The sequence below is a fragment of the Pteropus alecto genome, unplaced genomic scaffold, assembly GCF_000325575.1.
Source record: "Pteropus alecto unplaced genomic scaffold, ASM32557v1 scaffold134, whole genome shotgun sequence".
In the NCBI taxonomy this organism is placed as follows: Eukaryota; Metazoa; Chordata; class Mammalia; order Chiroptera; family Pteropodidae; genus Pteropus; species Pteropus alecto.
Genome location: NW_006436283.1, coordinates 4,694,882 through 4,709,690, shown reverse-complemented (window position 1 = coordinate 4,709,690; position 14,809 = coordinate 4,694,882). Strand labels below are relative to the sequence as shown.

The 14,809-nt window shown below is 62.2% G+C and overlaps 2 protein-coding genes across 11 annotated transcripts in view; one reads left to right on the top strand and one right to left on the bottom strand.

The window, feature by feature from the left end:
- The window catches only part of TMEM94 (transmembrane protein 94), a 29,793-nt gene extending 22,679 nt beyond the window's left edge, over positions 1–7,114 (top strand). For 4 of the 10 annotated variants that reach the window (XM_015589688.2, XM_015589684.2, XM_015589685.2 and 1 more), the window contains 18 exons: positions 1–135; positions 436–609; positions 981–1,083; positions 1,203–1,420; positions 2,145–2,326; positions 2,416–2,554; positions 2,813–2,928; positions 3,051–3,150; positions 3,498–3,606; positions 3,795–3,984; positions 4,175–4,252; positions 4,553–4,638; positions 4,897–4,978; positions 5,253–5,401; positions 5,490–5,584; positions 5,692–5,785; positions 5,946–6,116; positions 6,296–6,368. In XM_015589688.2, coding sequence (XP_015445174.1) covers positions 1–135; positions 436–609; positions 981–1,083; positions 1,203–1,420; positions 2,145–2,326; positions 2,416–2,554; positions 2,813–2,928; positions 3,051–3,150; positions 3,498–3,606; positions 3,795–3,984; positions 4,175–4,252; positions 4,553–4,638; positions 4,897–4,978; positions 5,253–5,401; positions 5,490–5,584; positions 5,692–5,785; positions 5,946–6,116; positions 6,296–6,368 — 2,294 coding nt within the window. Of the gene's footprint in view, positions 136–435; positions 610–980; positions 1,084–1,202; positions 1,421–2,144; positions 2,327–2,415; positions 2,555–2,812; positions 2,929–3,050; positions 3,151–3,497; positions 3,607–3,794; positions 3,985–4,174; positions 4,253–4,552; positions 4,639–4,896; positions 4,979–5,252; positions 5,402–5,489; positions 5,585–5,691; positions 5,786–5,945; positions 6,117–6,295 lie in introns of all 10 variants that reach the window. The other 6 variants (XM_015589687.2, XM_025046998.1, XM_025046995.1 and 3 more) reach the window with 4 other exon arrangements.
- A 128-nt stretch (positions 7,115–7,242) lies between these two features.
- CASKIN2 (CASK interacting protein 2) overlaps positions 7,243–14,809 on the bottom strand; it is a 13,589-nt gene continuing 6,022 nt past the window's right edge. The window contains exons 4-20 of the mRNA XM_006912223.3: positions 14,409–14,506; positions 13,859–14,004; positions 13,662–13,757; positions 13,446–13,576; positions 13,159–13,267; positions 12,762–12,870; positions 12,445–12,539; positions 11,752–12,013; positions 11,508–11,629; positions 11,361–11,421; positions 11,178–11,269; positions 10,906–11,016; positions 10,726–10,827; positions 10,474–10,612; positions 8,859–10,331; positions 8,544–8,772; positions 7,243–8,138 (exon numbers count right to left, since the gene is read on the bottom strand). Coding sequence (XP_006912285.1) covers positions 8,048–8,138; positions 8,544–8,772; positions 8,859–10,331; positions 10,474–10,612; positions 10,726–10,827; positions 10,906–11,016; positions 11,178–11,269; positions 11,361–11,421; positions 11,508–11,629; positions 11,752–12,013; positions 12,445–12,539; positions 12,762–12,870; positions 13,159–13,267; positions 13,446–13,576; positions 13,662–13,757; positions 13,859–14,004; positions 14,409–14,506 — 3,466 coding nt within the window. The 3' untranslated portion in view covers positions 7,243–8,047. The remainder of the gene's footprint in view (positions 8,139–8,543; positions 8,773–8,858; positions 10,332–10,473; positions 10,613–10,725; positions 10,828–10,905; positions 11,017–11,177; positions 11,270–11,360; positions 11,422–11,507; positions 11,630–11,751; positions 12,014–12,444; positions 12,540–12,761; positions 12,871–13,158; positions 13,268–13,445; positions 13,577–13,661; positions 13,758–13,858; positions 14,005–14,408; positions 14,507–14,809) is intronic.

Here is a 14,809-nt window from a genome sequence, read left to right as displayed (position 1 = left end):
TGTGCAACGCCACTGTCACCGAGCGGCTCTGCCGGTTCTCGGACCACCTGTGCAACATCGCCCTGCAGGAGAGCCACAGCGCCGTGCTGCCCGTCCACGTGCCCTGGGGCCTCTGTGAGCTCGCCCGCCTCATTGGTAAGCTGCTGCCGGCCGGGCTGGTGGCTGGGCCCGTAGGAGAGGCCAGGCCACCGATTCCAAACAGACCCATCCCGGGTATGGCATTCGTCGAGATTACCTTTTGGCCTCTGATCGATCGGCCCCTTTAACCAGGCACCGCTGTTTGACAGCACTTCCCAATCTGGAAAATGACTGACTGTGGGCTGGAAAGGTGGGAGGAGCCAGCCCAGCTGGGCTGGGTTTCTCTCCATGCCAGGGAGGGTGGTGAGAGGTGTGGGCTTCCTCCCAGGGGACCTGAGTGCCTCCCTCCTCCTGCAGGCTTCACCCCGGGGGCCAAGGACCTCTTCAAGCAGGAGAACCACCTGGCGCTCTACCGTCTCCCCAGTGCCGAGACGATGAAGGAGAGCTCCCTGGGGAGGCTCTCCTGTGTCACCAAGCGGCGCCCCCCACTCAGTCACATGATCAGCCTCTTCATCAAGGACACCACCACCAGTAAGCCTCCCATGCTTGGCCCGCAGCAGGCCAAACCTTCCAGGAGCTTGGGGCAAGGCTCTGCCCTCCTCGTCCCATCTCAGGGGTTACTGGGCAGATGAGCATTAGGTAGCTTCCTAAGACCTGAGATATGGCAGGAATTGGATTGAGCGACCAGGGGTGGGATGGTGGTGGCCACAGAGGATGGGACTGTCTGAAGGATGGGCAGCTTCGCGCCTGCGTTATGAGCCCAGCAGCGTTCCGCACAGGCTACTGTGAGGCCTGGACAGTTTCCCTCACCCTTGTCAAGGATGTTACCTGTGAGGTCAGAGTGAGGGGCAGGGGTGGCCTGGAGCGCTCACGGTCTAGCCTTTTTCTTCACCCTCACTCAGGCACAGAACAGATGCTGTCCCATGGCACAGCAGACGTGGTCCTGGAGGCCTGCACGGACTTCTGGGATGGAGCCGACATCTACCCTCTCTCGGGTTCCGACAGGTGGGTGAGGAGGCAAGAGCCGGAGGCACGAGCATTTGGCCTGGGCGGTCTGCCTGCCCCGCTCCAGGCATGGGGCACCCCCGGACCGCTGGCCTCACTGCCGCCTGCTTCCCCCGCAGAAAAAAAGTGCTGGATTTCTACCAGCGAGCCTGCCTGTCTGGTTACTGCTCCGCCTTCGCCTACAAGCCCATGAGCTGCTCGCTGTCCTCTCAGCTCAATGGCAAGTGCATCGAGCTGGTACAGGCGCCCGGCCAGAGCAGCATCTTCACCGTGTGTGAGCTGCCCAGCACTGTCCCCATCAAGCTGAGCACCCGCCGCAACAGCTGGAGCTCTGACGGTACCATGCGTGGCCATCCCAGGGGGGCCAGGCACGGGGAGGACTTCCCGAGGGCCATGGAATCAAGCAGAGCACAGGGGACAGTGGGCACAGCACTGGACCTGGAGCGCCGCGGTGGCACTCACTCTCTGGTGACGTGGGCGGGTCCCTTCGTCTTCTCATGGATAGCCAGGTGCTTCCTCTGCCCTCCTCCTGGGTCTCTTGTGTGTTCCAGTGGGATAATATGTACAAAAGCACTTTATTTAAAAGTTATAAAGCAGCAGCATTTTTAGAGCCTTAGCCTTATTTGAATCAGACAAAGGGACTCAGACCTTAACTGACCCCCACCCCTCCCCAGTCTGCCAAACACACGGGGTCTTATAACTCAAGAGACTCTGAATTGAAGTCATTGCCGAGGGTGGGGCCAGCCCCGAGCTGGACCAGGGCCGGGTGCTGTGGTTACTCTGTAGGATCGTCATTGGACTGATGAGTACCTTTCGTTGTCTTTTCTCCTGTGTCTGTTGGCTCCTTCGTGTGTCCCGGCTGTGTGCATATGTGGCTGTGTGTGGTCCGCTGGGGCCCGCATGCTCTTTGATTTGGGCGTGGCATCTGTGCGTGTGCGTGTGCGTGTGTGTGTGTGTGTGTGTGTGTGTGGCCCTGGGCTGCCTCCTGGAATTTGCTGGTTCCCGGGTGTCCTGACCGGGCCGCGTCCTGGCCGGGCTTTGTGCCTTGCACCTACCTGAAGAAGGGATCGGGGAGGTGCTGGAAAAGGAAGACTGCATGCAGGCCCTGAGCGGCCAGATCTTCATGGGCATGGTGTCCTCCCAGTACCAGGCCCGGCTGGACGTCGTGCGCCTCATCGACGGGCTGGTCAATGCCTGCATACGCTTTGTCTACTTCTCTTTGGAGGATGAGCTCAAAAGCAAGGTGGGGAGAGCCACCCCCTTCTGCTGCCACTGACCCTTCTTCCCCTAGGCTTTTGGACCCATCTGTTCATTGCCATCTGCCTTTTGCAGGTGTTTGCAGAAAAGATGGGCCTGGAGACAGGCTGGAACTGCCACATCTCCCTCACGCCCAATGGTGACATGCCCGGCTCTGAGATCCCCCCCTCCAGCCCCAGCCATGCTGGGTCCCTGCATGATGACCTAAATCAGGGTGAGGGCAAATATTGTGGTGGGGACAAGGTGAGTGTGGATGGCTCCCCACCACCGGAGCTACGCTAGGAAGAGCCCCAATGGAGCCCTCCTGAGACATACATCCTCTTGGAAAATGGCTCTAATCTCTCTCCGGTAACAGCAGTTGGCAGGGCAAGAGTGGACAGCTGTAGGCAGGCAGTTCTGTGCCAGCTGCAAGGCAGGGAAAGGCCCCCAGAGGGCTGGCCCTGAAGTGAGGGACAGGCTTTTATCCCTACAGTGTCTCGAGATGATGCTGAAGGGCTTCTGTTGGTGGAGGAGGAGGGCCACTCAGACCTCATTAGCTTCCAGCCGACGGACAGCGACCTCCCCAGCTTCCTGGAAGACTGCAACCGGGTACGATGGCAGGGTCTGCCCCGCCCCTGGAGGTGGCACGTGGTGGGCCTGGCATGGAGAAGAGAGGGTTGAGGGACCCTTCTCTTTGACCCTGAGGCCACTGGTTCCTTTGCTTTCTCCAGGCCAAGCTGCCCAGGGGCATCCACCAGGTGCGGCCACACCTGCAGCACATCGACAACGTGCCCCTGCTAGTGCCCCTCTTTACCGACTGTACCCCCGAGAGTGAGTACTGTGGCCAGGGCGACTCGGGCAGCCTCGCCCCTTCCACTGAGTGTTGCCAGCGCCCGAGCATCCCATGGGCTCTGGGCTCTGGAGGGGACGTTGGTTTGCCATGCAGGGAGCGAAGGAACCTGGGCTGGGAGGAGCTGGGGAATCTGGTGGGCTGGAGCCGCAAGTGCGTCCTTTCCAGGGAGTCAGAAGTGACAACAGTCATAGGCTTGGGTAAGATGGTCCCAAAGGGGAGCCCACCTCCCCTGGTCTCCTGTTCTCCTGTCCTGTGGGTCTCTGCCTAGCGCCCACACGGGGCTCTGCCTGCCTGACTCTTATGCCCCCTGGCTCTGTGCCCTCAGCCATGTGCGAGATGATCAAGATCATGCAGGAGTACGGGGAGGTGACCTGCTGCCTGGGCAGCTCTGCCAACTTGCGGAACAGCTGCCTTTTCCTCCAGAGTGACATCAGGTCAGGGGGACACCACCTCTACCTCCTAGAGACCCCAGACTCAGACTTGCATGGGCTGGGGCACATTCCATGGCCGAACTTGACTTGGGCATGGTGGGGGGAAGAGGAAACAGGCACTTGCCCAGTCCCGTGGGAGATGGGTTTTGCGGAGGGCAGCTGATGGGTGCTCTTACCCCTGCCCTGCACAGCATTGCCCTGGACCCCCTGTACCCATCCCGCTGCTCCTGGGAGACTTTCGGCTACGCCACCAGCACCAGCATGGCCCAGGCCTCGGACGGCCTCTCTCCCCTGCAGCTCTCAGGGCAGCTCAACAGCCTCCCCTGCTCCCTGACCTTTCGCCAGGAGGAGACCATCAGCATCATCCGGCTCATTGAGCAGGTGGGGACTCAGGTGGGAGGGGGTGCAGGGCCTGCTTGGGGAGGGCTGTCTCGCCTCCAGGCGAAGCTCTGCCAGGCGGGTTGGTTCGCCGCCACCCTTTCTAGCAGGAGCATTGGGGCATCTGGCCCTTGGCTAAGGCTCGTCAGCTGTAGGGCCTGAGAGGCCACCATCTGTCCCTCCCGGTCCCTAGGCTCGGCACGCCACCTACGGCACTCGCAAGTGCTTCCTCTTCCTGCTGCAATGCCAGCTGACTCTCGTGGTCATCCAGGTGAGGTGGGGCCAGCACAGGCGATGCCCCCTCCCCACCCGGGGCTTTGCTCAAGGGCCAGTTGAGTCAGAGGTGGGAGGCCGGGAGAATGCAGTACAGTCTAGGGGCCCCCAGAGCCTCTTTGAACCCCCTGGACTTTTGGAGATGACCCCATGGGCACAATAGTGTCCCCTCCGGCCCCAGCTCCTCTCAGCCAGGACAGGAACATCTGCGTGGGCACAGGGCGAGGCAGCCCTGGGGCTCCCAGCGTCCTACCATTTGCCAGAATCTAATTGTGCTTTCTGGGCCCTCCTGGTCTAGTTCCTCTCTTGCCTAGTCCAGCTGCCACCGCTGCTCAGTACCACTGACATCCTGTGGCTGTCCTGCTTTTGCTATCCTCTGCTCAGGTGAGAAGCTGGTTGTCCCTCCGTGCCCAGGCAGGCAGGGTTGGGATGTCGCCTGATACCCCAGGAGCCCAGGTTCGGGGAGCCGTGCTCACTGCTTACCTCCCCTAGCACGGGGTCACTGGGGGGACTCCCCCTTATGTTATCCCTCCTGCCCACCAGCCCTGCCCTCGCGTCCAAGACTCCCCAGGGGCTTCCCATGTGGGGACTGGGAGGCAGAGGGTCACAGTCGCCGCTCTATACCTCATCTCTGCTTTTCAGCATCTCTCTGCTGGGGAAGCCCCCCCATAGCTCCATCATGTCAATGGCAACAGGAAAGAACCTTCAGTCCATTCCTAAGAAGGTCAGCGGAGTGGCGCCTATGAGACTGGGCCTTGCCCAAGGAATGGGGGTGTGGAGGGGCTGAGCCTTGGGGGAGGCAGTGATCAGGATGGGGCTTCCATCAGAATGCCCCCCATTCAAAGGGCCGTGGTGGTACAGGGCTGGGAAGATCCTCGTGGGGGCGGGCAGCCCCTGCTCCCGTCCCGCCGGGCCTGTCCATTTACTGAAGAGCCCGTTGAATCCCAGTGCCAGAGGGGCCACTGCCCCTGGGGTGATGGCCCCCGTCCCTCCCGCAGACCCAGCACTACTTCCTGCTCTGCTTCCTGCTCAAGTTCAGCCTCACCATCAGCTCGTGCCTCATCTGCTTCGGCTTCACACTGCAGAACTTCTGCGACAGCTCCCGGGCTCGAAACCTCACCAACTGTTCCTCCATCATGCTGCCTAGGTGGGCCCCACCCCCGGCCCCCCATCTCACCCCCTAGTCCATTTCCGCGGGGCCCGGGGGGAGCTGAGCCCGTGCCTTGCTTTGGCAGCCATGCTGACACGGCTCCAGCCTGGTTTGATGACTTCGCCAATGGGCTGCTGTCGGCTCAGAAGCTCGCTGCCGCCCTGATCGTCCTGCACACTGGTGAGGGCTCCCGGGAAGGGGCCAGTGGGGGCCGGTGCGGGCGCCCCGGGGAACAGGCCTCGGCCGGTGGCATGTCTGACACTCCCCTCTGACCCCGTTTTCTCTAGTCTTCATTTCTGTCACTCACGTGCATCGTACCAAGCCCCTCTGGAGAAAGAGCCCCTTGACGAACCTCTGGTGGTCCGTGACAGTGCCTGTGGTGTGAGTGTGACAGATGGAGGGGCGGAGGGGGCTACGGCAGGGCTATGCTTAGAGGGTGGGGTCTGGGCCAGAGGTGGAAGGGTGCCTCCTTGAGCTACCGTTGTGCTAAGCAGGGAAGGGAGCAGGTAGACCCCAGTGACGCAGCTGCCACCTCCTGCAGGCTGCTGGGGCAGGTGGTCCAGACGGCGGTTGACCTGCAGCTGTGGACACACAGGGACAGCCGTGTCGACTTTGGCCTGGAGGACGTGCCTCTGCTAACATGGCTCCTGGGCTGCCTGTCCCTGGTCCTGGTGGTTGTCACCAATGAGATTGTGAAGCTGCACGAGATTCGGTGAGTCACCAGCAGGGCACTCCCTCTGGGCCCAGGCACATGCCCTACGCCTGTCACCACCTGGGCACCATTCCCTTGTCTTCTTGCCGCTGCTCCCTCCCTCCCCCTCTGGTGTCCTGCCCTGTCCCCCTGGTGTGGAGGTCTGCGCTAACCTGGACTTTAATCTCCTGCCCCACCAGGGTCCGGGTCCGCTACCAGAAGCGACAGAAGCTGCAGTTTGAAACTAAGCTGGGCATGAACTCTCCCTTCTGAGCCATTGGCGACAGTGGCCACAGTGGTCCTGGTCCCTGGGGCTAATACCAGACCCATTTCTGAGCCTGGGAAGTTGGTATCATGAATGTTTCAGGGTTTGCTCTTGCACCTGTGGCACTGGAGGCCCAGATCTCAGTGTCAGACCCAGCTGTCATCGTGACCACCGGGGCTACCGTGGACTTGCTGATGAACTGAGGCCTTGTCAGGACAGTCTTGGCTCTTCCCTGGGCCTCACCAGGGCCATTCTTGAATGTATGACCTCATGTGCTTAGTAGAGGGGATGTCAGTCCCCTCCACCTGTGAGCTGCCCCTCTTCATGGTCCCCTAACCCAGTGCCCTCTGCTCTGGGGTCCCTGGGCAGGGCTGTGAACTGTGGGGCCAGGGAAGAGCACTGGCATAGCTGTGGGGGGCCCGGGCAGCTCTCCAGGCTGCTGTAGAAGGCGGGCGTGACGGTGCACCCTCCCTGTGCCTCCCTCACCCTGCCTCCCTGGCCGAGTACTTCCCCTCCCTCCCTCTGTGGGGGAGCCTCACGGGGACCTGGAGATGGAGAAGGGCCCCCACCTCGCCCTGGAACCTCTTCCTGTGCCTGCCCTCAAACTGGGGATATGGCCCAGGCTCCTTTCAGCCGCCCGCATAGTTCTCCTGTGAGAATGTTTTTACTGGTGTATATTTTTTACTGGAAATGAGCCTTTTAGGAATGAATGTAGACTGGTTTGTATTAAAACTTGTAAATTGCTTAAGAAAAACCTGTGGCTGGTCCATGAGGCAGCCACTAAGAGGAGGAAAGGAAGGCGCTGGCCTTCCTCCTTCCACACTGGCGGGAGCCCTGGGGTCCGGCTCGGGTCCGTGGCACAGATCCAAACACACAGGCCGATCACGTGGACTGACACTTTCATTGGTGTTAGTTGGGGTAAGAGGTTAATGGTTACAGAGCCGGGGCCCGGGGCCTGGGCTGACCAGGTCAGGCTGCCGGCCCTGAGCTGGGCAGTGGGCACTCTCGCTGTGGTCCGAAGCCCCTCCCCCACTGCATCTTCTCAGGCAGTTATAGATAGAATAAATTCCATTTAAAATATATGCATTTCTCTCTGCTTAAAAAATAACATTTACAGTTGAAAAGTTTGGACTTTGGGGATCTGTTAATCCCACTGTCCCTGCCCCCGCCAGCTTTGCCTCACTGAGGGCAGGCAGGGGAGGGACCATGTCTGGCCTGGGCGCTGCCACTGCCGCCGAGCAGGCCCTTGGTGGCTTACATACACGTCCTATGTACAGTGCGGTGACCCGGCCAGACACCGCCTCCTCCAGCCTCTCAGTCGCAAGACAGTACAGCAGGTGGCAAGAGGACCTTGGCACAGGAACTTGAGACACTTGGGTGTGGGGAGGGGGCCGAGACAGCACCCTAGAAGCTCTGCCACCACCTCTTTCTCCCTGGGGAGGAAACTCTTACCAGGGTCCCTGTCCAAGGGGTAGGGCTCCTCACTCAGGTTATACCCTGGGAGTGGGTTTCGCTGAGATGGCGGGTTCTGACAGGTTCCCTTGGCCCCCCGTGGGGGAGGCCTTCTAGAACTGCAGTGCTGACAGCCACTGACTTGGAGCAGCAGGAGCTTCTTCTGTGTTGGGGCAAAAGCAGTGGACGCTGCGGGTCACAGAGGGCACTGCCCAAGGGTGCAGACAGGTCTAGCTCAGTCCAGCATGGCATCCAGCTGGTCAGCCAGGGCATCGAACATGGTGCTGATGTCATCCAGAATGTGCTTGGTGGAGGTACTGGAGGGGCTGCGGCAGGGAGAGCACTGGGTCAGGTCGGCCAGAAATCAGGCCGCGACAGCCCTCGGCACAGGGTCTCACCGAGGGCCTGAGCGATGCCAAGTGCTTTCCGTGACTCTGAATTCTCGGCCTCCCGAGTCGGTAGGAGCTACTGTCCCTTACACGTGAGTACACTGGGGCTCGAGGGGGAAGTGACTCGCCTAAGCTCACGTGCCTCTCAGTGGCAGCCACCAGATTCCCTGCAGGTCAGACCTGGGAGACAAGAACCTGCACTCCTCCCATTCCAGTAGGGGCTCCCCGGCCTGAGAGGCCACCACCCCGGCAACAATCCCAGGACCCCCGGAAGAGGATTCAGGGGGAGCTGTTCCTGTGCCGCCGCCTCCCTCTCCCCACCCAGCACCCAGCAGTCCTCACCCCTCTTTCTCCTCAGCGCCAATGCTCTTCTCTGCTGCCCGCAGCGCAGCTGCCAGGGACGAGCTGGTCTGCTCCAGTCTCTGCTGGGCCCGGCCCGGGCCCGAGCCCACAGCCCCAGTGCTCTCTGGCCTTGGAGGGGGTACTGGGCGGGGGCCAAGCCGGGGAGCCAGCTTAGGGCCGGAAAATGCCAGCTGGGTGCAGGCCACAGATACAGGCTTGGGAGCTGTTCCTGTAGACGAATGTTGGCGTGTGACTCGGCTGGGCTGGACACAGCCCCTGTGAACAGTGCCCTCCCCCGCAGGCTCCGCCTCATACCTGTTCCAGGCACCTTGATGAAGGCGGCAGAGAAAGCTGGGGGCTCCGGCTCCCCGTGTCGCCAGCTGCCTGCCGAGTTTTCCAGAGCTGGCCCAGGGCAGGGGGCCACCGGGGGCTGGGCTGGGGGGCTGGGAGAAAGCGGTGCTGGAGCTCCTTGAGTTGGAAGGCTGCTAGGGTCAGGCGGAGGGGGGCTGGGAGAAGCTGAGGAGGACTCGCCGGGGGCCTGGGAGGGCAGTGGGACCGAGGGGCTGGGTGCGGCAGTGGTCACTCCGAAGGCCAGAAGCGCAGTCTGCAGCGGCTCTCTCTCCCGGCATTTGGGCCTCCGCTTAACAGTGTCTGACTCTGTGAGGTTGAAGTCGAGGCCAGCGGGCACTGGTGTCTCTCGGGCTGCGGGGCCAGCTGGCTTCGGCCTCTGTTTGATAGTCAGGTTCCCCTCCTCTGCAAACGGGAGCCCTTCCCCTGAGCTGCCCCGAGACGGGGGTGTGCCCTCCGGCCCTGGCTCCTCCTCCTCCGTGTCTGATGCGGGGCCAGCTGGGGCAAGTGGGCCCGGAGGCTCTGAAGGGCCAGGTGGTTCGCTCAGTGTTCGCCTGCGGGGCCCTGTGGGCCCCTCCTTGGGCCCTGGGCTTCCATCTAGAGGAGGTGGCTCCGGGGTAGGGCCAGAGACAGAGCTGAGGCGCTTGGGGGGAGGGGGCGGGGGGCCTTTGCGTCGGGCCCGAAGGGCAAAGGACTGGCTGCGGGGAGCCCCTCGAGATGGGGTCTGGCTAGGGCTGGTCCGGGCTAGGGCACTGCGTCCTGGTCGCCGGGTCAGAGTGGCGTAACTGCCCAAGGCACTGCCCACTGGCCCTTCGGCCTCCGCCTCTGCTTCACCCTCCGCTGGGCCAGGGCGGCTCAGGCTATGGGACCGGCGCTTGGGCCGAGGTGGGTCTGGAGGAGTGGCCGTGGGGCCAGCCAAGTAGGAGAAGGCCCGGGGTGCACCTGGAGGTGGCCCCGGGGCTGGGCCGGAGGGTGAGCCCTGAGGGTACATAAAAACATAAGGGGGTGGCCCTTGGCTAGGAAGTGGGGAACAAAGCTTAGGGGGCCGCTCTGTGCCTTCCGGAAGGTTCCTCTCCTGTGGGGTGCTGGGGTCTCCACCACCAGGCTGGGGGGCAGGCTGCTCCTGTGAGTGACCGGACCCTCGCGAGCGTGCCCCAATGCTCTCCTGGCTGGGGGAGCGGGCAGGGGGCAGGGGGAGCGGCTCAGGGCCATCGCCTGCCATGGCTGCCTGTAGCTCTGGGCTCAGCTCGCTGCCCTGAAAGGTGAGGAGGCGTGGGCCAGCCACAGCAGGACCATCCCCATTCTCCAGCCCCTCAATGGCCATCAGCTCCGGGCCCCTGGCCAGCCGGCGGCCGCTCTCGCCTGGGGCCTCCCCCTGCAGTAGGCCCCGCCGAAGCTCAGCCAGCCGCTTCACCCCCAGCATCAGCTTCTTCTGATGGCCTGCGAGAGGTGGATATGGGTGGGAGGGTTAGCTGGGGCAGGCAAGGGGCACCCCAGTCCTTCCCAGACCCTGAAAACGTGTTGGAGACCCTCAGAGGCATATGGGGACCGGGCCGGAGGGCCCCAGGCAGTCGGTGCTCACCGAGCTTGTTGACGCCGATCTCCTGAAGCTCCTCCCAGGTGAGGTCGGCCACCAGCCCCATGGAGTCATAGCCACTGCTCACCAGCTGCTTGTGGTACTGCGGCAGCCCCAGCACGCACAGCCACTCCAGCAGATCCGCCTGGAAGAGCGCCACCATGGGAGCTGGCTTCCTGGCCGGCCTCGGCCCCCAAGCCAGGAAAACACCCCAAAGCCACAGCCGAGGGTGGCAGCCCGTGCCGGCTGCCCACTCACCGGGATGTAGTTGGGCAGCCACTCGGCGATGCTGAGCTGGGCAATCTCTGAAGCGATCTTCTTTCTGTGCCCAGGCTTGGTCACCCCGATGGCCGTCAGGTCCTGCCACACAGAGTCGTCCCATCAGGCCTCTTCTGCTGCCCGTTGGACCCTCCACCGCTTTCCCATGGGGCCACCTACCTCTGGTGTCATGCGGCTGATGGTTGGCACATCATAGCCAGCCTGCAGAAAGTGGGCAGTATAGCCCTCCAGCTGGAATTCACTCAGCCAGTTATGAATGGCCTGAGCATCCTGTGGCGTGGGTGGAAGTTAACAAAGCTGAGTGTGCCAGAACCAGGCCATCTGCCCCAGCCTCCCCTAGGGGCCTGGCCTGAGCAGGGACTTAAGCCCATACGGAGGCCCATCCCACCCTCACCCTGGCCCTGAAGCCCGCTCCCCAGTGGAGGTCACACCTTCCCCTCCAGCAGCTGCTCCGGCCTCACGTCCTGGGTGAAGAGCTGCTCCCCAGAGCGGTAGCTGGCCAGAGGGCGGTGGCTCAGGTTGTCTTCAAGGAGGGAGAGGAATGGAATCACAGGGTGGCAAGATGAAGGGGTGCCAACCCTCACCACCATCAAGGTCCCATTTACCCTTCCTACCTGCCAGGGACAGGGGGTGCAGTCCTGGTACTACCTGGTCTTCTCCGGCAGAGGTAAGCGGCTGGAGACAGGGAAGGAGACTCAGCGTCTGGGGAAGTGGCAGCAGCAGTGTGGGCTCTGCCCATCCCAACACCCACGCCCTCCTACCTGGGCGTTCTCAATAAGGAGGCCAGGGCCATGGCCGTTGGTACCCTCGGAACTCTGCCCACTGCCAGCACTGCGGATGCTGCCCACGCTGCCCTCACTGCCCACGCTATTCCTGTCACCTGCTGCAGGGGGCAGAAGCAAAGGGGTTAGAGCCCCAGGCGGCCCTGCCAACAACTGACTGGCGGCTTGCCAAAACCAGACACCGCCCCCCCAGTGCCTAGCACTGCCCTCTGGGAGGATGTACCTGGGCTGTCTGGGCTGAGGCCCACCCGAGGGAGCTGGCCATAGGTGACAGGGTGCACGGGGTCATCAGCAGGGGGCTGCAGTGTCCGGGAGAAGGCTGGGCGCAGGGGAGTGGGTGCAGAGGAGAGACGGGGTGCGAGGATGCCCACCCGCTTGCTGACCACCTCGACGATGCCTGGGGGGAAGTAGCCCACACGGTCCGTGCCCCTCTGGCTCTCATGGATGTGGCCCTTCCAGCGGCCATCGGGATGCTGCTCAAGCACCTGTGGCAGATGGTGGGGAGCGTGACACTGGTTACGTCTTGCATCGAGCAAGGGCAGGTGGCCAGCCACGCAGCCGCAGTCCAATTCTTCCCTTACCCAAGTCGGCCCACAGATCTTCCCCTGCCGCCGGCATCCAGCCCAATCCCCTGTGGGCCTCCAGAACACACAAATGAGAGTCCTGGAGTCGGCCCAGGTTTCAATCCCAGCTCCACGGCTTGGTACCCGTGTGGCCTCGGGCAAGTCACTTTAATTTCTCTAAGCCTCAATTTTGCCATCTCTAAAAAGGAAACAGTGATCATGCCTACCTTGCCTGGATCGGAAAGAAGTCAATGAGATGGTGCACGTAAAGACCTTGGCACAGAGCCTGACCCATAGCAGGTGCCCAAGTGACAGTAATTGTTTGCAAAGAAATGACAGCATGAGGGCCTCACCGTGATGATGTCCCCCGCCCGGACATTGAGGGCAGTAGGATCGTGGAGGTTCCAGAAATCCTTGAGCGCTCGGACCTTCAGGATCCCTGAGGCCTCTGAGAGGAGGGGGAGGACAGGTATTATCCGAGGGTCCTCAGGGCGTCGCCATACCCCTCCTGTCCCCGTCGTGACCCTCCCCCAGGCCCCTGCCTCATCGTTCCCCAGCATTCCTCCTGACCACCCCCAGGCCCAGGAGTGTGACATCCTGGTCCTAGGACATCCACTCCTGCTGTACTTCCTGGTCCCCACTGGAGTAGGGGACCTCGACACACACTTACCCCGCAGGAGCTGCTTGATTTCCCGGCTGGCCTGGGAGGTGGTGAACTGATTCACGATGTCCAGCGCCGTCTGGTTGTACGTGTTCCGAATGTTCACGTCCACCCCGCCCTGGGGGTACAGCGCGGCGTGAGCGGGCACCAAGCACTCTGCTCGTCATTTCCCCCCATCCTCACGACTACCCAGGAGGAAGGTACTATCTTCAGATTTTACAGATAAGGAAATGGAAGCTCAGAGACAGGGTCAAGGATACACGCAAGGTCACTCAGCTAATGAGAGGCAGAACTAGGGCTTGGACCAGGTCCATCTGCTCTCCAGTCACTTGGTCACTGCCCAGGAGAGCCGGCACCCGGTGGGGCTCCACGCACACCTGCGGCGTGCCCAGGTGCCCTCACCCACCTCCAGGAGCAGCCGCACCACCTCGGTCTTGCCATACAGCGCGGCCTCGTGGAGCGCTGTGCCTGTCTTGGTCTGGCGGTTGATCTCAATCCCGGCTCTCAGGAGCTGCCTGCGGAGGCCGGAGGGCGAGTCACAGGGTGGTGGGGGCAGGAGAGGAAGCCGATTGCTGGGGGCTTGGGAAATGACCCACAGCAAGGGTGAAGAGGGCAACAGGGCAGGGCGCTGAGGGGACATTGCCGATCCCACAGGAAGGGGATGAGGAAATGAAGGTGGGGGGGGAGAGGTACCTGATGACCTCTCTGTGGCCGTTCTTGGCAGCCAAGTGCAAGGGTGTGGTGTAGTTGGGGTCACATGGGTCCTTGGCCTCACCCTCCAGCAGCGCCACACATAAGTGGCTGTTCAGTAACAGCTGGGCCACCTGCAGCAAGAAGCATCCAGGTAGAGCATCCTCTTAAGACCCCACAGACGCCCAGGATCCAGTCCCCAAGGGCTGCAGGCCTCACCTTGAGCCGCCCAAATTCACAGGCTAGGTCCAGGGGCGTCTTCTTGGCCTTGTTGACCAGGCATGGGTTGGACTGATGCTGGAGAAGCATTTCTGACTGGGGTTGGGGGAGCTGAGTGAGGGGTCTGCCCTGGCCAGCCCCCATATCAATCCTGGTCCCCTTCCCCAGCACCCCCGTAGGCAGGCGGGGTCACATACCACTTCATAGTGTCCGTACTGGGCGGCCAGGTGCAGCGGGATCTGCCCGTCCAGCGAGGCGGCGTTGACGGCCGCAGAGGCCCGCAGCAGCAGCCTTACCGGCTCCAGCCGGCCCTGCCAAGCTGCATAGTGCAGCGGGCGCATGCCTACAGGAGGGAAGGGGGTTCTGAGGGAGGTCCTGGGATGGTGTGGGGTCGGGGGAGGGAAGTGAACAGGGTCTGGAGCCACCCCAGCTGGAGGGGAGACAGGCCCAGAAGAAGCAATGCTGTCCTCACCCAGGTTTGGTTAGGGAGAGGTCTGGCTGTATGGGGTTGAAGCCAGAATCCCATCTTGCCCACCATGGATGACCTGGTGTCCTCGGGACAATGACATAACCTCAACCTCCTCATCTGGAACTGGGGTATCAGTACTATCTACTACCCCAGAATGCTGCGGATAGAAGAGGTAAAGCATTCACAAGCCCAAAGAAGCTATGCCAACATCTATCAGCATTGCTACAATGTAGCGGAAGCAAGATCTGACCACGGCGGGAGGCACATTAGGGTCTCACCATTGCTGTCCTTGATGTCCACAGTGGCCTGAGCCTCCAGCAGCAAGGCTATGAGCTCCAGGCTGCCTCCCAGGGCGGCATGGTGGAGAGCAGAGAATCTGGCATGGTGAGACACATGGTGGGGGTGTCAGTGAGCATCCATCCCCCGACCCCGCAAATCCTGGTCTTCCACACCAAACCCATCCCGGGGCCTGGCAGGGCCGGGTTACTCGCCCACTTTTCCCCCCACCCCACTCCGCCAGCCCTGCCGTGGGAGCGCAGAGCAGCCTGGCTGCAGCATGAAAGGGCTCAGTGTCTGGGCTGAGAGGCCTGTTTGTCTGGCCTCCCCCCGAGCCGACCCAGGGGAGGGGGCCGTGGGAGCAAGAGCCCGAGGGCTCCTATCCTCTAGGGAAAAGGGGGCC